Source organism: Megalops cyprinoides, chromosome 1 (genome assembly GCF_013368585.1).
Source record: "Megalops cyprinoides isolate fMegCyp1 chromosome 1, fMegCyp1.pri, whole genome shotgun sequence".
Classification (NCBI taxonomy): domain Eukaryota; kingdom Metazoa; phylum Chordata; class Actinopteri; order Elopiformes; family Megalopidae; genus Megalops; species Megalops cyprinoides.
In genome coordinates, this window is record NC_050583.1 from 48,248,212 (window position 1) to 48,273,792 (window position 25,581).

A 25,581-nucleotide genomic window follows, 5' to 3' on the forward strand; every position below is an offset into this window, starting at 1 on the left:
TCATCCATGGCACAACAGTAGGATTCAAACCCGCAACCTCATTGTCACAACCAGAGTTACCTGATCACTACGACACAGCTGTGTGTTACATGATGAGGGAATCGAGGTTAGAGAGGACATTTATGTGTTACAAAGCATTCTGTAAAATCTAAAAGGTGGAGGGATGTAGACTTCCTGTTGAATGATGAGTGGCTCATTCCACAGAGGGAAGGAGAGCGCCCTGCGTGAGGATGATCAGGCCATTTATGTCTATTCATTTAACAGAGTGAATTACAAATGCACCATCAGCACTTCAAACAGATAAACAAACAGACAGCCCACTGGCCAACTGCTGAGCAGCTGGACCAATCAGGAGGCAATTACCAGGCCCAGGACAAGCTCCGCCTTTCATTCATGCAGTCCATCAGTCTGCTGGGGGAGAGCACATACTCGTCCGCAGCAGCAGTAATCCCAGTTCAGCTGCCAATCATCGTACCCACAAACGCCTTTCCCTTGTGCTAAAAAAGTAATAAAGCGTTCTTACCAGTCCACCCAACCCAGGATCTCTTCAAGGTAAAACGTGAATCTGATGCGGGCTTGGCATTATGAAGAGCACTGATGTAGGATCAGTTTTACACTGCTCAGCTGGTGATCTGTACAGCTGATCTGTGTACACCATCAGCCTGCAGAATGTCCTTATTTGGCCACGGAGAAGTTGCTTGAAAAGCACACTATTTACAGAGCTTACTGTCAAAAGGTTACCACTTAGTAAATAAGGGTCTTACTCTTCCTGTGTTTCTCTACTCTATCTGAGCCATGCAATACTTGTATTTCCCCCTGGCCTGAAACAGACATGCAGCTTTAACCCTTGTGTAGCCTTGCTCAGTTTATGGCTGCATAATTACTGCTACAAATATGTCTTTCCTACAGAGATGTGCGATACATAATATGAAACCTATGAACTGATGCTTTTGATCTTTAGTATGGTGTCCCCACAGTGTATTAGTAATAACCACAAGCACAAAATTCAACAAATTGAAAAATGTCCTGCACTAGGGATGGTTGTGGCACACTAGAGTGACCTTTGACCTTTCCTGATCATGATCCTCTGTAATGTTACTCTGAAGTCTTTCAATACACAACATTTAAATAAAACCTCTTACACACATTGCAAGACAAATGTAACATGTTCTGGCTGGTCTCCCTCCCAAACAATGCACTTCTCCCAAGAATGAAAGCACAAACATACCGGCACAGAGCAGACAGATGAAGATTTTTAAAAATTCTATGAAGGTTATTATTTCTTAAATAGAATATTATGTTCCACATTTTTCCCCAGATATATTTTAGCAGTTCAATAAACTTTAACATTTAACAACATTTTTTTTCCCGACAGAGCCATTTCCTCCTGCTGCTGGAGGAGGGCTCAATGGTCAAGCGTTCCTGTGATGCGGCGGGCTGGTCCTATAACAGAGGCGGTCCCTCTGAGCACCGCGGTTAACCGCCTGGACCGAGTGCAGTCGAGAATAGAGTGAGCGCCGAGTGACCTCAGCAGCTGATCTTGCACAAGCCAGCTCCTCGTTCACGCGTCCCTGGCATGTCATGACGTGTCGTGACACGTGGCTTTCACAGAAAGCAACGAGGTCATCCTCACTCATCCCCACACGGTGCCGGTGGTCAGAGAGGGTGGAAGGGTTGGGGTGGCAGAACCGGTTCTGTTGCCCCTGGCAACAGCATTCCCATCCAACGAGGGCACGGAGCTTCCCCCCAGCCTGGCTTTGCAGACCTGGTCCAGAGTGCCCTGTCCAGCAGGGGGTGCTCTTGGTGCACTGCCTATAGGGGTTGCTGCAGGAAATCAGGGGCAGGGCCTTTGCCAAAGCCTGCCCCCCCCGCAGTAATTCATATCCACATTGTCAGAAATAAGGTCCGGCTCCCCCTGCAGCGGAGCAGCTCAGATTTTTATGTCCTGAGACTCTACCATTTTGGCCAGAGTCTTCTTTACCCGCAGGGCAGTCAGGCGGGAGGCGGGGTTGTGCGCCCAACACTCTGACATCAGCTTCAGAACCGCCCTCAGGCACTGCAGGGAGAGAGAGAGAGAGAGGGGGAGAGAGAGAGGAGGAGAGAGAGAGGAGGAGAGAGAGAGGAGGAGACAGAGAGGGAAGGAGAAATGGGAAAGATAGGGAGGGAGGGAGAGACAAGAGAGAGGGAGCAAGAGATAGAGAGAGGGAGAGAGGGAGGTGGAAAGAGAGAAAGAGATGGTCACCTACTGTATCTAAGATCGGCTGGTTTACTGTTGGATTGTAGGACTAGCTGTTAGTTTACTATATGATACGCTAGGACTGCCACAAAAATGCAAATGCAATTGTGGACTATTTTGCATATACAATATTTTAAAATGTAAACAGCTACACCACTGTTAACAAGGCCTCCACTGTACTTTCTTCCCCTCCAGGTCATAACCCCAAATCTGGCCTCCCCTAGAAGGGCTTCTTAGAGCCTGTACCCTGTTCCCCGGTACCAGCTCCCAGTAGCCCAGCTCCCCCAGACTGGCCTCAGCACAACACCCCCAAAACACATGCACGCACACACACACACACACACACACACACACACACACACACACACACACACACACACACGCACACATGTGCGCGCACACACACGCAGACCCCGCCTCCCCCAGGCACACCCACCTCGTCACTGTTCCAGCGGTTTGACACTGTCGGCCGCAGGCCCTTGATGCACACGACCTCCCTCATGTCCTCAAAGGAGGGGTCGGAGCTCACCATGCCACTGTAGGGCAGCTGGTACTCCTCCACGATGCCTGCACACAGAAGAGAGATCAGGCCAAGGAGCTAACCATCACCACTGGCATCCATAGCAGCAACACTGCTGTGAATCCGTTAAGCAACATGTTTCATTTACATTTACTCTTCATTCCAGGAGCTTCACCTCAAGATGATTTATCCACTAATCACATGAGAGCACAGTGAATGTCAGACACATAAGTGCACAAGAATGCAGAGAAACAGTGTATGCAGTGGAAGAGTATCACTTAGAAAGGCAGATTTCCATTAAAAACCCAGTGATGAAAAGGAGGTCTTCAGAGTGCAGCAGAAGGATGCAAAAGACTGGGAATGCATCATGGGGACGGAGCTCCAGGGATATGCGTGTGTGTGTGTGACAGCGCTGTACACGGGGATGTGTGTGTGAGTGCGCGTGTGTGTGTGTATGCGTGTATGCATGTATATATGTGCACACGTGTGTGTGTGTATGTGTGAATGTATGTATGCATGTATGAGTGTATGTATACACTTATGTGTGTCTGTGTGTGTGTGTGTGTGTCTGAGTGACACAGCTGTACACCGTGAAGCACTCCCATAGCTCCTGACCTCCAGTGACGCAGCGCCGGGCCATCTCCCAGAGCACCAGGCCGTAGCTGTAGATATCAGCCATGATGTAGGCCTGGAACTGGCTCTTGTTCAGGGTGTCGTCCAGGACCTCGGGGGCCATGTAGCGCTTGGTGCCCACACGCGTGCTGAGCGGGACATCCACCTCGTTGGTGTCACTGAGGAGAGAAGAAACACAAGGGTTAACTGGCCTGGGCTGAAACTGCCGGGGGGGGGGGAGCAGGGAAACACAGGAGAGCACGGTCAAAGCTGCTAGTGAAGACATTCTGTGGAAACGGAAAACAGGTTCAGGTATGTGTGCGTGTGTGTGTGTGTGTGTGCGCGCGTGAGCATACCTGTTGAATTAGACAGACAGCCAAAGAGTGAGAGACAGTGTGTGTGTGTGTGTGTGTGTGTGTGTGGGTGCGTGTGTGAGAGAGAGACAGTACCTGTTGTATTTTACGGCCAGCCCCAGTTGTTGTGTGAGTGTGTATATGTGTGTGCCTCTGTGTGTACGGTACCTGTTGTACTTGACGGCCAGCCCCAGGTCGGCGATGCAGCAGGCCCCATTCCTCTTCACCAGGATGTTGCTGCTCTTGAGGTCGCGGTGGGCGATGGCGGGCTTGCCCTGCGTGCCGTAGATCTCCGTGTGCAGATGGCACAGGCCACAGGCCGCCGAGTACGCCAGCCGCAGCAGGGTGCCCGAGTCTAGCGTCGCCAGGCGCAGGAAGTCGTGCAGCGAGCCGTTCTCGTGGTAGTCCGTGATCAGGAAGAGCTGCGTGCACACGCCCGTGCCTTTGATGTCCGCCGCAATGAATCCTGGGAAGGCAGAAAGGCAGAGCAACTCCATTACAAAACACTCCAATATTAGCCTTCCATTCTGTCACTGGGACAAATGGAGCAAACCACACGGACACGGGATAAACAGCCTGACTCACTGGTTCAGACTCCTCTACACTCACTGGCTCAGACTCCACCACACTCACTGGTTCACACTCCTCCACACTCACTGGTTCACACTCCTCCACACTCACTGGTTCACACTCCTCTACACTCACTGGCTCAGACTCCTCCACACTCACTGGTTCACACTCCTCCACACTCAGAAACAACACCAGTCAGTTTTTCCAGTTTATGTTAAATGCAGATGTTCTGGTCAGTAACCTCATGACCCTGGCAAAGGCCCAGCTGCCAAAGGTTTCGATTTTGTCCTACTGTGCAATTTAAAAAATTATAATTAAAAAACTGAAATGCGAAAGCTCATCTTCACTTCAGACTTCAGTGTTTATTTATTGTGACAAAGACATTAATTCCTGCGAAAAAAATCATAAGGACACTGGATGAACTTGACCACAAACAAAAACAAACAAATATACACACACACACACACACAGACACAGACACAGACACAGACACAGACACAGACACAGACACAGACACAGACACAGACACAGACACAGACCATTACTAACAGCTGTTTGGAAGCTTGCTCTGTCTAGTGGAGCCTTCCACTGGGATGGAGCTCCTTTCCCCTGGGGACAGAGCTCACCCTGCAGGATGGCTTACCCAGGATGTTCTCGTGCCTCATGAGGACGGTCTGGTAGATCTCCGTCTCCCGGAACCAGCTGGCCTCCTCTCGGGTAAAGAACACCTTGACGGCCACTTTCTCGCCGCGCCAGCGCCCCAGCCATACCTCCCCGTAGCGCCCCTTCCCGATCTGACGCACCATCTGGATCTGCTTGGCGATGGTCCGCTGCACCTGAGGACGGGAGGGGGGTACAGAACTCCATGTGAACTCTGACCAGCAGTGACAACAGCAAAGTGGTGAACAAAGTGCTTAACATAAGATTGGGTGTTTTGCTGGTGACTCCTTCCAGACGCTTTTGGTCATTAAATGTCTGTAATGGGTTACATGAATGTGTTTCTGTCTTGCCTCTACAGCAACCTGAGCTGTATCTGTAGATTGCGCTCATGCTGCTCTGTGGTGTCACGATCCACCACTTTTTCTCACCAGTAGGGGGAGCCCTGCACCACTGCCGGTGCTGGAATTACTGATGAGGTCTCTGAGGGACTCCCCTGCCGGGATGAAGGCCTCGTCCTGGGCCAGCTCTCTGTGGTAGCGCCGCCTCTCCGCCTGCCACTTGTACCTTAAGAACACACACCGTTACTGTTGCGCTTCTCCTGGATGACACAGAAACAGCCTGCTACACCCTGTGTTTGTTATTTTTCACACCAATTTTAATATGCCAGTTTTCCAGGGGTTTTCACTGATTCAAGAAGGAAGGGGACAGGAGATAGTCTTCTAGTTTCTTCCATATTGGCTAACAGGCTAAAGCTCTGGAAAATACCCGCTGTGAGGAGCTGTGTGCTGTGAGGCTATTTAAAACAATGACAAATGACTGTATGAATGACTTAATGCAGTGCCCAAAATGAGATTTAAATCTACTGACTTCTGGTTTCCAAGTATAGCTCTTTATCAAATACACCACAATGCCACGCAACTGCTTGTCAGTGGCTGTCGGTGTGGATCCTCAAACAAAGCTTTAAAGACACACTGGGTGCATAAGGCCAGGGCTATGCACTTATGTTTTACAGTCTGTTCTATCATACCGACAATAACACAGCAGCAACTCATCCTCAGAATCTCAGTCAGACAGTTACAGGTATGTTATCTACTCTCAGCCTGTCAAACAATCAGCCAGCAATGTGACTCATTATCTTTCCCTGCTTCCCTGGTGTGGACACAAGTCTGGTGAGTCAATTCAAACCTTGTGAATTAAAAAAAAAAAAAACCACGTGACACAGATAGACAGGCAGGGCAGAGATAAGCCTTACCTGTAGTAGCAGACTAACATGATGGCGAAAAGCGTGCAGACACAAACGGTCACAGATATCAGGAAGGCGAGCCAGTAGGTGCTGCTGAAGGGTGGGCCTGTGGGACAAATATAAAGAGTGTAAGGCTGCGTTCAATGGGCAGAACAGGTGGTGAAGGAAGATGGAGTCCAGCTGCAGGTTGATGTAGTACACTGAAACTAGATCGGGACTTTGTTTCCCATCAGCCCCTCTGTGAAATGCTGTGCTGTGGCGAGGCTCATCCCCATAAGCTACAAATGTAAAAAACTGAAACCTATGCAAGTTGCTCTGGATAAGAGTGTCTACTAAATGATGACAATGTAATGTAACGTAAAATTTCGCATATTGCCGTCCTTCACTACCCAGGAGTGGTTTTTGTAGATTCTGTGTCACTTGCCGATTTGTACTCAGGGTGGAGATCTCCCGACAGCCTTATAGCCCTGCCCCCCAAGCCCCTAAAGCACAGACACGCATTGCAGCATGATGACAGCCATTGTAACGGAGTCACTGCTCAGGCAGTATGGTCTGGGAACAGTGTTAGGGCTCTGACCTGTCACCTCACCTTGTGTGACGGGTGGGGGCAGCTCCGGTCGCAGGTCGCGGTTGCAGGAGTTGGTCTGGCAGCACAGGATGGTCCGTCTGGCCTGAGCAAGGGGGGAATCCTTGGGGAAAAAGAAACTTTTAATGATGGCGGATACGCTGGGTAAAGTCCTCTGTAGTTTTTTTTCTAGTCCACTGACATCATTAAAGCAACTTGCAAGCTCTAGATGAACCACAGGGCACCTGAGAGCGGTGTGGAGACCCTCACTGATCTCCCCACCCTTACCCCCACCGGAACCAAGCCAATTTGTTCCGGCACTGTGAGCTCTCAGTCACTGTGAGTCGGTAGTTGAAACAGTTGGTTTCAGCTGCAGAGCTCAGCCTGCGCTTGGAACAAGCGCCTTAACTGCCTGAGTCACTCCAGATCACTCCTTTGACAGCATCCTGCTATGATGGCCTTACAAGCTGCTATGGAGGACCCCTCAAACAACTAAATCAGTCAACAGAAACGACAGAGGATAAATACATGAAATCGCATTAGGATATAAAGTGGGTTTGGAAGCCCCGTTTCCTCCTTTAGGATATAAAGCGGTTTTGGAAGCCTCGTTACCTTGCACTGGAAATGGGACCCTTCATACTTCATGCAGCCATATGTCAGGATGGCCTCTCCATGCTCATCCTCTTCAATGATTGCAAAGCACTGCCCATTAGTCCTGCAGAGGGAGATACACGCACGCACGCGCACACACACATACATGTCAGATAAAATAATTAACACACCACACGATGAAAACATCTGGTTTAAAATGTTCAGGGCTGCAGCAGGGAGCAGAGCTATGGTGTCAGTGGCTGAGGCACCGCGGGTCTGAATCCATTCAGTGGGGTGGGAGGTATTACTGTTAAAGCCTTGAACAAGAACAGTACTTAATACAATGCAGTCCTGACCCTGTCACTGAATCAGATCAGGGACTGTGTTTGGGGGAGGTGTCAGGAAGGCTCAGCGAATCAGCAGAGAAAGTGGGAAGTAGGTGGTGTGGCCTGCTGGCGATCGGCCTGTCACTCACTCGCAGGTGTTGTTGGTCGCATCTTCGGGGCAGTGGCCGGAGCAGTAGCAGCTGAGGAATCGCGGGGCGTCCTCGGGGGCCACTGTCGCCCCCTCGCCCAGGCCCTGGGGGGGCCGCCTGGGGTCAGAGCCCAGCTTGGCCCCCGTGCCTTGGAGCACGTAGTCTGGGTTCTGCCCGCCTGAGTGGGGGGAGGAGAAAGAGAGGGAGACGAAATCTAATCAGACAACGTCCTGAAAGCATATGAAGTGCTGGGGCGCAATCGATCGGCCCGACCACAGCTATATGGAGCAAACCCGATTTCCCTGACCGAGGCCGTTTTGCTCCGGCCGTGTCAGAACGACATTTGGGGATTTAAAAAAAAAAAAAAGCAGAACCGAAAGGACAGTAAAAGCCAGCCACTGGTATTCATCAACCTCACCCAGCACAGCCGTTAAAGGTCAGCCCCCAGCCAATCAATGCATCTGACGAATGGCATCTCTGTCGCTCTGAGCGACTGCTGAGGCTGAAACGGTGAAACGGTAATGGACAAGGAAAACCAGTAAGCCATCCCAGCTTTGTCATTACACTGAGCTCCCAGAACAGCAAAAGACACATGTACAAAGATATATTACATTAGCCTCTGGTCCTGTACAGATTTGCCCTTTGCAAGCAGTGTGGCGTCTAAAAATGTCAATATTGTTTTACACTGACAGATTGGCAGACAGTGTTTCCACTGGCTGGCCGTAACAGGCAGACAGGAACCAGGCTATAAGAACCAGGCTACCAGAAGCTGGAGTACCCTGTATCTTGCCGCCTAAATGCTTATTCACAATCACGTTACTAACAAGTGCTTCACTAAAATACTAATATTGCCAAAATATACCCCAGATCTTGCCACAGACAGAAAGAAGGCTGAGGGAACAGGATCAGAGTGGATGTCTGTCAGGCATCCAATAAAAGTGCTTATGCGAATGCAAATGACATGTTTATAATAAATACTAGTAGCAAAGCACAGTTACCGATGGCCCAGAGAATGGGATTAACATAAAGAGCTATGGGTGCACTGTGCTCTGCCACAACGGTAATGCTAACCGGTACAGTATGCATTGTAATATGACCACTGTTTGCTTTATTGACAACCACTTTCAAGTCACATTATTTCAAATGACTACATCATCCTGATGATCTGTTAACAAGTGTGTACTATTAAGAGCCACTGGATAATCAACCAACCAGACAGCACATTTTACGACTGAGGGAATCATAAAACTAGAAAACCCAGGCCAACAACCAGTTGTTCCTACAGAACACACTCTCTGCCATGTTAAAAATCAAACATGACTGGGTGTGTGGATGAGATTCTGGGTGATTTCATACAAATCATACATGCTAGTGTTTTAGCCTGCGTCTCTGTAAACCACATGTGTGATTGACAGCTTCCAAGGAGTGTGGGAAAGGTGGCGGCGTACGTGCGCCGCTAAACAGCAGTATCTGCACCTCCATCTGCTTTCGCAGAGCTCACAATGAGCCCATTTGTATAAACCCCCACAGTGCGTTACCACCAATACACACCACCGTGCCAGGGGGAGAGAGAGCGCGATTCTAATCAACAGCGCCAGTCACAACAAGCTGTGACGTCAGAACCCGCAGCTGAACTCCAGAAACCTTTAACCGCGAGCGCTCATCTACTGCAGACTGCACATGTGGACGAAACTCAGCGCCACACTCACCTCAACTGCGCAGACGCAAGGCAAATGCCAAATAGACCACACAGAGCTACAGTTTATAGGAAATGTCTTTTTTTAACTGTGTCATTGGGGTATATGCCAGTGATGCCTGGGTTTTCTTTGCTAACCATGGCTACATTAGGACTACCGTAGCCTAGTGCCTTGGGGATGGAGGGAAGCAGAGAGAAAAAAGACAGAGACAAAAGAAGGGAAAGAGAGAAAGCTAAGAGCCCTCTCTCTCCCTCCCTCTGTTGACTGGCTGTGGGCACTTCCTTTCAGACACAGCAGTTCTTTCCAGTTCAGACATGTCTGTGCAAGTCCTCCAGACCTACATTTTACAGACTCCGTTTCTTCCTCCGTCCTCCTCCTCCTCCTCCTCCTACTCCCAAGCCCAATGTTACAGGCTGCTCCCAGCATGCACCATTTCAATTCACTATACCGTGGTATCCTAACAGATGAGCTTTTTCTGTCTTTAAGCCATTCAACCCAAAATCATTTCAAAAAAACAAGTTAGGATCAATGTACATTAGATTTTGTGATTTCAGTATATCTGTCTGGTGATGGTGATCTGTGTGCGGGGGGGCTACAGGCATATGTCTATTTAAAAAAAAAAAAAAAAAAAAAAAAGAAAGACAAAATGAGGTGTGTGGAAATTCACAGCTGTATTTCCTAAACGTACTGTATTAGTCGAAAATAGAGCACACGCATTCTTCAGCTGAACCACCCCATGCAAGCTACAAAGGCGCACAGCCACAGAGCAAACAGTCATTAGACGGGCAGGGAGGCGGGGCTGCTGTAACCGACGGCAACACCCAGGGAAAATAAACTGTAATGGAGACAATGGGGCTGTTATCCTAGGAGGTATCAGGGCTTCTGAGGCCCAGAGCCCCGGGGGCTTTGAAATCCACTATACTTATACCAGCGAGATACGGAGCGCAGAGATAACAGAGCTGAGCTCGAGTGCCCCTGTGTCCCCACTGGCAGGAACCCTGTGACTCAGGATCCCCCCCCCCCCCACCATGTCCCACAACCTCCCCCCACCTCACCGTTCACAAAAACCAGCCACTCAGCATCCGGGCTGTCAGTTATAATGCCATCTGTTGTAAGGAGAGAAGAGCAATGTCCTTCCACAGAGTGCAAAGGCTTTACCGCTTTACTGCTCCTTGCACACACGTCTCCCTTTCCAAAGCCTGCCTGTGACAGCCGCCGCGGTCACATCGCGGGCCCGCACTGAATCTCGCAGCACACCCGAGAAATTACGCCGTTTAAAACACAAAATACCATCAGCGCTAGCTTCCTTTTTCTACAAAAGTGGTAGCTGGCTAACAACGTTGTTTGTGAGACAAAAGAATACAAATGTGTAGACACTGGCACAACTGTACAGCTTACGGGGTCCAAAAGATCAGCATTTGCTGTTGAGTGCTTTAATTGTCCAGTGAAAATTGAGAAAAAACTGTCTGTTTGAAGCTGTGAGAATTCCCCTGTCCTCCTCCATTAGCCTAAGCACACATCTTGAAAATGTTTGATCTCATCTTTGCTCATGCGGTCAGGATGCCACTGCTGTCCAGGAGGCTTCGGCCTGTTCCATACATACAGTCTCATTTCAAAAAACACTATACGCACACTTCCTCAACATTTGGTGGGTTTTTTTTGGGAGGGGGGGTTCAGAGCCCCTAAGAGTAGTGAGCATTAACAGTGTCTCTTTCTATAAGCAGCCAGTAAGTCCAAGTTTGGACCGTTCACAGCAAAGGCTAAGATCCTCTCTGAAAGGCAGAGGGTAGCACCGTCCTGAGACTGTGCACCAAACATGTGGAGCAACACCTTGAACTGGGGCTCAGATTCACTTTGTTATGCAGAGGGTAATGCTGGACATCTCCTTTCCCTTATGGGGTGGCACTGTAATGTCTATGGTTTGGGTCTGATTTTCCCCAAGGAGGCACCCTCTCTGGTCAAAGTCACAGCTCCCCTGAGCCTGAAGAAATACTCTGGCCTAGCAGACAGGACACATGAACACACAGGTGCACGGTAATACAGGTAACCAGCCACTGATTTTACCAGCATTTACTCTGTTCACTTCACACCAGACCAGTGAAAAGAGCTATAAACTGCAGTGCCACACATGGCCAGCAGGTGGCTTGATGGTCACCTGAGCGGTAAGTGAAGGTTAGCTGGGGGAGGGGTGCTGACAGGTAGGCAGCAGAGAGTTGCGGGAATTGGGGGGGGGGGGGGGGTTGTTCACTTCACACCTTGATGATCCTCTGTTTAGGACATAACAGCTGCCGTGCTTTGTTTTCAGCATAACAAAGTCCAAACAAAAGATGAATACATGGTTAGACAGAGGTCCATTAACCTGCTAATGGGCAATTCTTTCACTTGTCCTGGAGGCCTGGAGAAGAGAACAAACTGTTCATATGTCAAACCATGCAAGCAGTTTGCTATGTGACCTGTTTACAGTCAGCAAACATCCAACCAAAACGAAAATCACCTCATTTAAAATTACAACTGATGTCCAGAGGCAAGCAAAAAAAGCCAAACAAAGCTCAGGTCTCTGAGAGGGAAACCCTGGGTGTTTGCGATGGACCTTCCAGTCCAGATAAGTCATACATTTACATTACATCACTTTTATTCATTTGACAGATGCTTTTATCCAAAGCAATTTACAAGTGAGGCAGAGTACAACACAAGACTCCAGTCCATGCTTTTCATTGGACGGGCTCCTCCAAAGCTGATGAATCCAATGCATGTATTTTCCTGTTTCAAAAGGGCTTGTGGTAAGGAAAGAGCTTTTCTGCACCTCCGATTGGGCTCTATAAAAGGTTACAGTGGGCCCTGAGGGTGTGGGAGCCCTCTGCTGGGCCAGGCCTGGCCTCTTCCGCCTCTCTCAGCCACGGGCCAGTGCATAGAACCCCTCAACACACACCTCCGGCAAACCCACCCTCTCCTCACCCGGCGAACGCTTCCGGCTAGCCAGCGAGCACCTGGGGCGTTTCCGCGTGGCAGCCATTTCCCTAAAGCACCATACAGGAAACGGTTAATGTGTCAGGGAGCGCGTGGCGGCAGCAATAGCCTCCGACAAGCTTCCTGTAAGTGGGGGCCCTCGGCAATGAGCCCAGCCCCGGGAGCCGGGGAGAGGGGGGTGCAGCCGCAGCGACGGGCAGGGGCGGAGCACAGCAGAACCCTCGCAGGATTTGGGGAATGGGGGGGGGGGGTGGTTGGTGGTGTTCCCAGCTGGACAGGCAGGGAGCTGATGCCTGGTGCATAAATCAGGGTCCCCAAACCTCAGATCTCAGGATAAGAGGGCGGTTCAGACAGCGAGTCCCCTTCACATTAACGGTGTTTAAAAATAAATAAATACATTTTAAAAAGAGAGGGAAGGGAGCAAAGGGGCCAGACAGCAGCAGGCTAGCTGCTTAATGCTTAGCACATGGACGCCCCATGATTTCAGGCCCCAGCTGGCTAGCTGACAGGGCTGCTCGTGGCACGGCGTAGCTCGTGGCTGTCTGATGGCCGATGCTGTCACACCGTATGGTGGGCACGCCCTGGGGCAACCCTGCCGTCGTGACCAGGTTGGGTAGGGGTGGCCATGCACGCTCGCAGAAGCTTGCTGGTTCTTCCCAGCTACTATCACTCAGATGCTCTTACCCAGGGCAACTTACACAGGTTACAATTTCTACATGCTCACCATCACGGCTATTTCAGAGCACCCCCACTCACCTCCCACCCCTGCACGCCGCTGGGACAGACGAGCTTGGACCGCTGGGGGAGGGGGGTGGGGGGTGCCTCCTCCTCCTCCTAATAACAGGGCAGGGATTTTTCCCTCAGAGTGAACATGTTTTGCCCATGTGTTCGGGGAGGGAGAGCGAGCCTTCAGAGGTGTTCTGAGGGGCAACACCGCCTCACAGTCTCTTCACCTGCGGGCGCAACTGACTTTCAAATCCTCCCTCATCATCTACAGGGGGAGCCTTCAAGAAGGCAGAGAGGCCTGGGGCCCGTGGTGGCTGCTACACGGCTTCGTTTTGGTTTAGGTTGCTTTGATTTGATGTAGCCAGAGAACTGTGAGAAAGGGACTCAACACTGATAAAATATTAGCCACAAGGTAGTTATGTAACATTAGTTTATGGTCATTTAGCAGAGCGACTTACATATATTACAGTTTTACTTATTTACATATTACATGGGGGGCAGTGTAGCATAGTGGTTAAGCAGGACTCATGACCAAAAGGTTGCCAGTTCGATTCCTCACTGGGGCGCTGCTGTTGTACCCTTGGAGCAAGGTACTTGACCCCAAATTGCCTCAGTAAATATCCAGCTGTATAAAATGGATAACACTGTAACTCACGTAAGTCGCTCTGGGTAAGAGCGTCTGCTAAATAACATAATGTAACGTACATCCGTTACAGTTGGATATTTACTGAGGCAATTGTGGGTTAAGCACTGTACCTAAAAGTACAGAGGTGGTGCCCTAGCGGGGAATCCAATCAGCAACCTTTCGGTTACAAGCCTTGCTCCTCACCACTGTGCCACACCGCCGCCCACTGTAACATCAATGAGCGGTGCCTACAGCTGGAATGACTTGGGGTAACCTTCAGTGTGTCTCACAGCTTTGCAGAGGCGCTGTCCTGCTCTGAGCGAGTCTCGTCCCTGTCATACCAGGGATGCATTTCCCTTCCTCCCAGCTGCCAGCGTGATTGATACTGGAGTTTGGCTCCCCTCTCACTAAGCAAGCACTTTCTCTTTGTTTTCTGTTTATTGGAGCAAAGCAGCATGATTGAAGGTCCAAAAGACTGTGTGTCCCAAAAAGGACAGAGAAAAGAAAAACAAAACGTCTGGAGGGAGATCTACTGCTATGGCTACAGCTAGTGCAAGAGCCAGCAATCCACCATACTGTGAGAAAGTGAGAAGACAAATGGATAAAATGATTAAATGTTTTCCTGGTCCAAATGAACCAAAGAGGGTTTACAAAATTTTATGTCCATTTAAGCGAAATGGTAGCAAAAGAGGGGGGGGCACATATTTAACCCTGTGCATTTTAAAACACTGTACATTCTTACAGGGGACTTAAAAGAAACACACCCCCACGTTAAAAGAAACACACCCCCACAGTGAGAGAAAACAGGATTATGGGACTGGCCTTCCATTGTGAGTTTATCTGCAGTGAGTAAACACCATCCTCTCCAAAACAAGGAGCAACCAAAAGGCTTATCTGAGCCAAATGGCACACAGCAGGAGAGCTGTCTTCACTCAGCTTCACTCCATCAACACCGGTGGCCTCTCACATTAGAGAGGGCCAACAGAGATAACACCCCCCCCCACACACACACACACACACACTCACACACACAGACACACCAATGTGTGCACAAACACACACACATGCACACACGCATGCATACTAATCACCTGACTGAGAGTGCCATACACACGCATGCACACACACATACAGATGGCCTTTTCAGAGTATGGTTGCTTCGGGTTCACAGGACTGAGGACACAATGACTTGTCGAAGAGACACCGCTCTAGAATCTCACTCTGCCACTGAGGGAGTTGGGTAAAATCAGGACACAATCACCTCTGGCAAACACCTCCCAAACAGACCTCTTTACCAGCTGGTCTGATACTGTTATCATCTCATTTTCAGGGCATTAAGCATGCTCCTATTGACGGTAGCCTGTCTGATAAGCTTCTGTGTGCACACCGGTCTGGAGCCACGGGAGGAACCAATCTCTGTTACACAGCGGCTCGTGTTTTCCCTCTAGACGCATTTCTAGGAAACTCCTGAATGAAACGCCCTGTGATGACCCCTGGCACCACCATGCCAGCAACCAAGGACAGAGACAGTGGACCAGTGTCTGAGGACACTCTGGCCTTTAAAGAGAAGTCACTTTTAAACACGGGATCGGAAAGTACTCCCTGAACAGCACAGGGGTTATGGAAAGGAGCTTGTAACCAGGCAGTCATGGGATCAACTCCCGGGTGAGGTGAGGGTCTTCCAGCAAGGGGTTTGAGTAAGAGAAAACTCAGTCGGGCCTATCAGACACAAAATGCGTAAAACCACAAGCTATGCAAAGCACGAGAGATCTGGATGCCTGCCCTGGGAGCAAACAGCAGCGGTATCTGACCCTGGCTGACTCTCACTCACTCTCTCAATGCACGGCTCATAACATCATTCCTGTGGAGAGGGAACCAGCTCCTTCCAGCTGCTCCACCATTGTGCAGAAACCGTGCCTAAGACAATTCGCCAGCCAGTAAAAACCAAAGCATGACCCCATATTCAAACATTCCTCCAGAAAAGTCCCTGGGGGTGCATGCATTTATAACGCATGGCAATTGCTGGGTCTCTGATGAACTCTAGCCCTCTTGCTCTTGATTACAGTGTGCAAGGCCAGATACTCTCCAGTGTTTCTCTGCTCAGAGCTCAGTGTCGGCCAGTGCGTGCGACAGGAGGAAAAGCAGAGAGGGACCCATCCCTGGGACAGTGAGAACAGCTGGCTGCACCCGGCCGCTCTGCCTTTACTGCCTCCTCCCGGGTGTCTGCTTTGCATCGGCTGCTATTTGGTTCCGAAGGTCGCACTGGAGTAAACGCGCTCATTATTTCACCACGGCACCGAGGCGACCACCGATTGGAGGAGACGGCGAACCTCGCACTCCCACACATTCTTTAGGCAGACTCGCCTGCCGCTGTGTCTGGCTAGCCAGCCGCCGGACCGAGCCGGTGCCGTGTCTACTTCAGGGAACAGAGCGCACTGTCCCCCTGAACACACCGCTGCACTTTACAGACGAAACCACAGATTTTTCACATCTGACAGGCGAAAGCATTTAAATTGCTTAACAACAGCGTGAAAGAGAGGAGTGGGGGGTAGGGGGACAAAGGAAGGGAGTGTATGAGAGAAAGACGAGAGGGTAGAGGTAGAGTGGAGAAAGTGACAGAGAGACAGAGAAAGAGAAAGAGAGCGATAAAGAGGGAAGTGAGCGGTTGAGTGAGAGAGAGAGACAGAAGGCAGGGGAGAGAGAGAGGGAGAGAGAGAGAAAGGGAGGGAGAGGAACAGAGGATGACGAGACCTCACCTTGGGCTCCAAGCGCGAGCAGGAAGGAGGTCATGAGAATGGCGGTGCGGAGCAGACCCCTCATCATCCTCACAGAATCTGGGCAGAGGACGGGGCTCCTGGACGACCTGGTGACACGGCCGCCGCGTGGCGGGACCTGCACTGACCACTCTGCTAGGCCTCGGCCTTCACCGTGACCAGACAGGAAACAGGACAGCCCACGGGGGGTTGGGGGGAGGGGGGTGAGGAATTAAAGCTTCGTCTTCAATGGCTCCTCTTGTCCACAGTCCTGAAACACAGGAGAAGCAGTCAGCTAGCCCAGGGACCCCGTTTTACCTGGTAACCAATACAACAGTCAATCACACTGTGGCACTAAGAAACCAGAGAGGCTCCACAGCGCCATCTTACAGGCAACAGTTTGGACCAAATGGCAAACCGGGATCTGCACTAAATGGTTTGTTCTAATCACACTCCTCTCAGGAGAAAACCAGGAGGGAAACGCCGCAGGGGAAGGAAGGAGATGTGGGGCTTAAGACACAGCTGAGGGCAAAGGTCAGGGGTCAAGGTTTTCCTGGAGATGTTGTACTGGTGGTGATTACATCATACCCTGTGATGAAACCCATTCAAAAAGAGACAGTTTCCTTTCAGCCCCACCCCCCAAAAAACATACAGTGGTGATGTCATGATTTGAGCCTGTTTGGACTGCAGACAAATTCTCAAATCTGCAAACTGCAAAGACTTACACTACCCTGTCATCTGCACCCAGGCTAAACAGGGTTGGGCTTGGGTAGTGCTTGCATGAGAAACTTCCTGGGCAAACCAGGTTGCTGCTGGAAGCAGTGTTGGTGGGCGAGTAAGGGGCAGTCTTCTGTCTGGATGCAAAACTCCAATGACCCAGTGCATTGACAGGGACACTGTGCTGTAGGAGGAGCTTTTGGATAAGATGCTAAAACTGATACTGACTCACTTTTAATCAGAAAATATCAGGGGGGTGCCCAGAACTGCTGGTGGCTGAGGAGAGTTACTCTCACTGCACTTTGAAGCAGGTACATGAGGTACATGAATAAGTAATTATTTATATTCCTGTTATTATTATTAATCTGTGTATGACATGATGTGGAGGAGGGGGGTCGAGGCTCAGACACCAGCTTTGGGCCACAGTCGGCCGTTTCTGCTGCATTTTCGGATGTTCTCCACACTCTCCCCCCATGCTGTCTTTGCCCTCTTTTTTTTATGGGCTTGACCCCCTCACCCTACCAAACCCATGCTTACTTTAAGTACCGAACGCGTCCAGATCATTTGTTCAGGGATATTCCAAATTCACCTACGCTGGACCAACTCCGTGTGTCTGTCCCCTGCATCTCTGTGTGCAATTAGCACTCCACAGTGCTTTTGGAGGGAGGCAGAGCAGGGATCTGGGGGAGAAACAGTGGCAGAGCGGGCCAGTTTCTGTCGCTTCACATTGTTAGGAGGGGGAAAGGGAGCCCCGACCCATGGCCTACTTTTCACACATCCGCGACTTTCAGCCGTGAGGGGAGAACAAAAGGAAGCCTCCTGAAGGCAAAGGGGGGCTACAGGCTGGGGGGCTCAGAGGTGCAATGAGTGCAAAAACAGGCCAGGAGACTCATTTGCTCACAGGTTTAATCACTTGTCTACCAATCAGAGACATCCTGTGGCTCCTAACATGGAGTACTGGGACAGTGGGAGCAATCTTGGGCCTCTATCAGCAAACACACAGCGTGGAATACTACTTCCTATGTAACTATAGCCTAATGTCACATTCTACTCCCGAGATACACCGCCCAGAGGCACAGCCACCTCTGGTATACCAAACCATCACTTCACACGAACACTTCCTGCAGGTAAATCATATCGCTGGACATCACCAGAACAACCAGACAAGCTGTCACAACACAAAGCTACTGCTGTCACTACTGCTCGGGTCACAACATTACATTTTATTATTGTCACTTAGCAGATTTACATGGGTTACAATTTTTACGTTATCCACTTATGCTGCTGGATATTTGCCGAGGCAATTGTGGGTTAAGTACCCTGTCAAAGGGTACAGCAGCAGTGCCCCAGTGGGGAACTGAACCTGCAGCCTTTCAGTTAGGAGTCCTGCTCCTCACCACCATGCTACGCTGCCGCAAAAGAGAGCGAGTCACATCTGAAGAGCTGCAAGCCCCGAGACGGTGGCTCTGGCTCTGGGAGGTGCAGCTAGAGCGTCCCTGGAAAAAAAAGACCTCATTACCTGTGGGAAACAAATCGCTCTCCTTTAAGGAGCGAGGGGGAGCAGCCGGTCACAAGATCACTGCAGATGAAGACGGGCGATACAGCCCTGAGTGGGCAACAGGAGAGGTAGGAGCAAAGCTAACTGGTGCATACAGACAGACTGTCCCCCGTTAATTAAAACAGCCACACAAAGAGGCTAAGAGACAGCGTTACTTGAGACTAAGGCTAATGTGTCTGGCACTGACCCTTACAGAGGATCAGCGGTGTGTGGCAGGCACTCCCAGGGAGATCCCACTCACATCAGGGCGGCAAAAGGAAATCATTCAGAGAGTAGAAACCCGAGGAGCACTACAGAGGAGTCAGTTCTTTTTAATGGAAGGAGGGAGAGAGCAGGGCTATATTTCAAGTGAATTCCTCTGGTCTGGTCCAATTTCCATACGTTGTGGTGAAACTCGGGTCTCCTACTCTGAACTTTGATGGATGTGGAATTTCAGGCTTGTTCATGTGCTGTGGTCAACCAGAGTGCAAGTCAGTGCACACAGGACACAGACACACACGCATACACACACACACACCCTCACGCACACACAGACATGCACACACACACACACACACACACACACACACACACACACACACACACGTGTACACACACTGCAGCGGTTGAGATTTCCTCTGGATTGCCCTGGCGTCCACACTCGAGCGCACACCCTGCATTTAGGACAGGGTAAGCTGGGAAAGATGACCCTCAATCTCCCTTGGAATAAAAGCGCATTCCACAGGGCTTCCACCGGCCCAGCCACACCACGAAGCTCCAGAGAGAGCCAGCTGGACAGAGCTGTCCCCCTGTAGCACGCCAGCAGCCATCTCCGACCCCCCGACCTGCTGCGATGGCAGGGGACATTCTGCCCACAGACATGAACTTACCAGGGTGGGTTTCCAGTTTATTAATCACCCATTCCTTCAAATTCTCCACAAACCCACGCAAACCCCATCTCAAATCCCCCTCTGACCTCTCCTGACCTGCAGGACAGGACATTCTGCATACCAGGATGGCTTTCCAGTTTATTAACCACTCATTCCATCAAATCCTCCTTTTACTGTTGGAACCTGCATTCACTCATGTCTTGCGTAATCACTGACATCCACCTTTAAGACGCACTGGCTTTCTTACTGCAGGAATTCAGTCCAGCTCTGCTCTCAGAGGCACAAACAATTGCTACCCTACAGCTAAATGCAGGGGTGTTACACACTGCTACACTTGCTACCCTACAGCTAAATGCAGGGGTGTTACACGCTGCTACACTTGCTACCCTACAGCTAAATGCAGGGGTGTTACACGCTGCTACACTTGCTACCCTACAGCTAAATGCAGGGGTGTTACACACTGCTACACTTGCTACCCTACAGCTAAATGCGGGGGTGTTACACGCTGCTACACTTGCTACCCTACAGCTAAATGCAGGGGTGTTACACACTGCTACACTTGCTACCCTACAGCTAAATGCGGGGGTGTTACACGCTGCTGTAACTGGTCCCGACATCTAAATGCAGGAGTGTCACATACTTCTTGCCCCAAAAAGAGCATCAGAGGAGATACCCTCATCTGTACACACCCGTAGATAAGACTCTTTTAGATGACTTTCAATTAGATTTACAAGAAACTGTCAGTCATTGCAGAGATGTTACATGCACAAAGAAGAAAGGGAAAGAAAAACTGAATCCAAACATTATCTAAGGAAAACAACGAGTCTTATTAATATTTCACATTAAGGAGATGCAGGTTTCACCTTACCGTGGTAAATGAAATACTGAGTTCAAAGGACCAAACAATAGTTGAACAGTAGTTTAAATGGAGAAATGATTTCACTCAGCGGCTGTAATGGGGCTGTTTGTCATCCAGAGCAAACAGTGGAACAGGCAGCATGGCCAAATAAACAGAGAAGAACGCTGGCTGTTTACAGCAAAGCACTGAGGCAACAGTGTTCATCTCTCACTCCAGATTCATCTTTACACAACATGAGGGGACTGTGTGTTACTAACACCACAGGGCTGCGTACACACACACAAAAAATATGCACACACACAAAAAACATGCACACACACAAAAAATACGCACACACACAAAAAACATGCACACACACAAAAATACGCACACACACAAAAAACACACACATACAAAAAATACGCACACACACAAAAAAAACACGCACAAAAAACACACACGCACACACATGCGCGCACACACACACATAAAAAAAACCACACACACAAACCCACGCAAATCCATGCAAACCCACAGACACACACACACACAGGCCTCTGTTTCCCTGCCTGCTGCACCCCGCTCCTTGGTTTGTAAGCAGAGTGCGGTGTGCAGTGTGCCCCTCTCTCACCAGCCTCTCCTGGGGCCCCTCCATGCAGCCCCCACCCCCCCAGCCTTTAAAGGAAGCCTGCTGGCAGAGCAGACTCCACGGCTCCACTGTCACTGTGCGCTGGGCTGCTCTGCACTTCATCCAGCCCTGAGCCTCGCCACACACCCCTCCTCGCTCCTCCTCCGCCCCTCCTCACTACTCCTTGCTCCCACCTCTCCTTCTCCTGCTTTCTTCTGAGTCAGGAAAAAAAAGACCTGCTATGTTTCTATTGCGTTACACAGAAAACTGGGCCTGAAAGCCACAACAAGTGGGACCTCTCACCCCAGAGCAGAGTAACGGAGCACTCTGAAAGGCAATGAATAAAGAGAATTCTCTCATTTCACTCCTGGAAATTACCAGAACTACAAACTCAAGCCAAAAAAAGCACAAAAAGAAACTTTTTTTTACACTGTAAACCTCAGGACTGAGAAATCCTTTGAAGAGCCCGGTTGCATACCGTTACAATGACATTCTGCAGATGTTGTAGGGAAGCAAACATTCGTCAGAGCCTTTGGAGAGATCACAAACGTGGGCTTAAAAGTAGAACCGAGAGCCGGCAGCCGGCGTCGGCGATCTGAGACGCGGCCTCCCGTTCTGTTCAAGATCATAACCCAAGAATGAAAACAGACATCTTTGTTTTGCTTTGTGGTGAGGGGGAGCAGTCGTTTCCAACAGGCCACCGCTGCTTCCACTCACTCGATGGCTGCGGAGACGGGGAGGGTGGGCCTGCTGGACCGAGAGGGGTCTCTACATCCTGCTCTGTGTCCGAGAGGCCCTGCCGAGGGCCACCCAAGATCTAGGGAACTCTTTACAGCCAGTCAAGGGGACAGGCACACCTCGAATAAAATGTATCTTTCCAAACCCACCATCACTCATACTGTAACCACATACACCTCTAGTAATAATACAAAAACTACAAAACAAAGCTAATATTTATGCAATCATTCTTTAGCAGCTGCTATGAGCTGGCCCAGCTGGCTGGACATGAATATAATGCAGCAGTGTGATGTAGTGGTAAGGAGCTAGGCTTGTAACTGAAAGGTTGCTGGTTCAATTTCCCACCGGGGCACTGCTGCTGTACCCTTGGGCAAGGTACTTAATCCAGATTTGCGTAAGTAAATACCCAGCTGTATAAATGGGTAACGTAAAATTATAACCTGTGTAAACTGCTGTGGATAAGAGCGCCTGCTAAATGCCAATAATGTAATGTAATGTAATGTGAAGCTCAAATCAATGGCAGAAGCACACACCAGTGGTGGTACAAGGTCTTATGAAGGCAGACAGAACAGAGAGACACCATCTGCTGAGAACGTGCTAGCCTTCGAGACAACAGCAAATAATCAGTTATCAGTAATCAGATCACGTTCAACGTGTGAGCGTTCATGAAAAACAACACTTTAAAAGCAAAACTACTGCAGGCGCCAAGCTTTATCGCGCCTCACCTCTAAGCGCTTGCCTCGTGAGGATGACACTGCGGTGCCAGGAGGGGTGAGTAATCGCGCGTCCACCATCAGACCGGGTAAGCCGGGAGACGGTCAGAAGCGAGTGCCGGCACGCCTATCAGTCACTGGCAGAAGTGTGAAAAAGCACCGTCGCCCCCCTCCCCCCTCTGAGAGACTCATCCTCACCTGTAATCAGTCATTTACAGCAGTTCCAGTAATCTCAGGCCTCAGAATCCAGCCTAACCTCATCTCTCCCGTCTCTCTGCAGAGGCACACAGACCCCCACCCCCCCGCCAACCTCCTTACACATTCACTACGCGATTCAGCAAAGTTGTATCAGTCTCAAAAAAAGACAGTGTCAAAAAAACAAAACATTATATTACATTCAGCTATCTTCCATTTTAACTACTTACTTCCCCCAGTCACAAAGCATGCACCTCTACAGCTGGATATTCACTAAGGCAGTTCAGGTTGAGTTCCTTGCTCAAGGGAATGACTAAAGGGATTCAAACCTTCAACCTACTGGTTATGAGCCTGGTTCATTAACCTTGACCTGTCACATTTGCAAAACACTAATGAATGACCCTTACTTTGCCCTTTGTTTGGCTTTCTTGTTTTATGTTGCTGTATGTATGCTATACACTGTTAGTAGTCTTACTACAGGTTGTATGTTGTACTGCGTAGATTTAAGTATTAAAGCATGTACGCATTGGAAGTCTCAGCGCTGTTCATGTTCAAACATGGTCAATTGTGTCCTGTGTGTTATCTTTTATGTCCCTTTTTTAGAGGAACCTTGTACTTGATTTACTTGTACCTGTAAGCCTCTTTGGATAAGAGTGCCTGCTAAATGACAGAACGTAAATGGAACACCATTTTTTACATTTAAGGCTTTTCAGCGTGGATTTATATAGTGGACAATGAGAACCACATATTTATGAATGTTTTATTCATTGTTGTTTTGGGAAAAAACGTTAGGATTCAAAAGGTATGCTACAATGCTTTTTTTTTTTTAGCTTGGCTTACATTTCCCAGTGTTCAGTGTAGTAAGTAGCCCCCAGAACACGCAAAGATTGCAACGCAGAACACAGTGTTCTGCTCCTGGTCCAGTGTGTGCCCGAAATAGATGTGGGGGGGGGGGGGGGGTTTATACAATTTGTCTTTACCATCTCACCGAAGAAAGTTCAAGCATTACGAGCAGAGCAGCTCGTAAGCTATATTAGCACTGAGCGCAACCTGAGCACAGGTTCTCGTTAAACGTTAAGGTATTATTGTGTGTGTGTTTAATATACTTGTGTGTGTGAGATTTTCGCTGAAACAAAAAAAACTTGCATTAATATAAACACCACAAATGAGTTCAAAGAAGCGTCTAAATACATCGTAACAAATCGCTCTTCGTGGGCGCAGTCGAGTTCTTTTTTTCTCCTGCCAAACCAAATCTAAAGAGAGCCGAGATACTGGCTGTATAAAGATCAGTTTCACGCCATCCGCAGTGCCAGTCGCGCCGGGCTGTCTGAAAACCGGTCTTATTCGCTCCCACAAATCAAGATATGCGAAAACACGTTTCTTTTTTTATCGTATTCGTACGATAAGCAGTCGCTAGACCCCGAAGACGAGGTGGGTACGCGACCGTATCCGTCTCTTAAAACGCTTCTCATCGCTTAAAAATTATCTTTAGGAGAGCGCCTTTCCTGACGGGTAGTCTCCGGAGAAGCAGGCACGGAACGAGCGCTTTTGTAGTTTGTCAGGATCTGTTTTCGTAACTTATCGGCAGGACCGGGTTTTTGTTTTCTTTTTCGCGAACTCGGCCCAGTCTGGTGCCAACGATCGCGCCGCGCTCTCCCTTGAGGTGTTGGAGCCTGACACTGAGCGGGGGATGGGGGGAGTCTTTCACTACCTGCTCACACATTCCGGCGTTGGGGGGCGGGTGTAAACAGTCTTGGCTCTTATCTACACCCCTCCACCCCCTTCCTACAGAGGATTGCACTGGGGGCTGTTTTTTTTTTTTTTTACAGTCACTGATCTTCAAAGCCTCAGCCTCCACCCAAGCAAGCTCAGACTGGTCAGGAATCACAGTGCCTGCAGAGGTCCGAGTCCCACACTCACAAACATACATATCTACACAAACAGGCACACGCATAAACACATACATACCTACACAGAATTAGACACAACCACGCGCACACACACACATAAACACATACCTACACAAACATACATATATACAGACATATACATGCATAAACACAGATACCTACACATACACATGAACACAGTAATATGCCCATACACAGGCACTCATAAACACATAAACATAAATACACACAAACAGCTTACATAAAACTTCGACAAACACTCTAAAATATACATAACTGCATGTGTGCCAGGAGGCGTATACTCAAACACTGAAACACACACACACACACACAAACAAGAACAGCTGTGAGTGAGAGAAAGGAGTCATCAATGGAGTAGGTAGAGGTTAGAGGGGGTGTGGCTGAGTCATGGTGGATGTGGCGAAGGGAGGGGCCAGCTCTGTCTCTGCCTCCTGGTGGTTTGCCCTGCTGGTCACAACTCCTCAGATCCACATCCCTGTCCCTTTCTCCACTCACAGTGAGCACTAGCATATGGTAATGACTGCAGACAGGGTGGGCGGAGTCTAAACTCAGGCACAAACACTTTGCAGTCATGACTTTAAAATGACAGAGCAGACATCCCTGAATTACCTCACCAGTGTAGCAGAACAACTGACTAAAGGCCTTCTGTTTCATCAAGCTGGTCACTCCAAATAAGACTCTCATTGGTACTCGACTGTGTGAGTTGAGGTAAACTGTTTGTGCTAAAAGACTCTGACAGGCAAGACTCTCTCGACAAACAAACAGACCCGGTTTTCCTTAATTAGAGGTGATGGGCAGACC

General features: G+C 49.4%; 1 protein-coding gene across 2 annotated transcripts in view; it reads right to left on the reverse strand.

The window, feature by feature from the left end:
* Positions 1-336: 336 nt before the first annotated feature.
* LOC118774201 (bone morphogenetic protein receptor type-1A-like) overlaps positions 337-25,581 on the reverse strand; it is a 36,700-nt gene continuing 11,455 nt past the window's right edge. For both annotated transcript variants that reach the window (XM_036523374.1, XM_036523365.1), the window contains 11 exons: positions 16,597-16,864; positions 7,826-8,003; positions 7,372-7,474; positions 6,784-6,883; positions 6,204-6,300; positions 5,380-5,515; positions 4,935-5,127; positions 3,890-4,187; positions 3,372-3,547; positions 2,673-2,803; positions 337-2,056 (listed from right to left, as the gene is read on the reverse strand). In XM_036523374.1, coding sequence (XP_036379267.1) covers positions 1,931-2,056; positions 2,673-2,803; positions 3,372-3,547; positions 3,890-4,187; positions 4,935-5,127; positions 5,380-5,515; positions 6,204-6,300; positions 6,784-6,883; positions 7,372-7,474; positions 7,826-8,003; positions 16,597-16,663 — 1,605 coding nt within the window. In that variant the 5' untranslated portion in view covers positions 16,664-16,864 and the 3' untranslated portion in view covers positions 337-1,930. The remainder of the gene's footprint in view (positions 2,057-2,672; positions 2,804-3,371; positions 3,548-3,889; positions 4,188-4,934; positions 5,128-5,379; positions 5,516-6,203; positions 6,301-6,783; positions 6,884-7,371; positions 7,475-7,825; positions 8,004-16,596; positions 16,865-25,581) is intronic.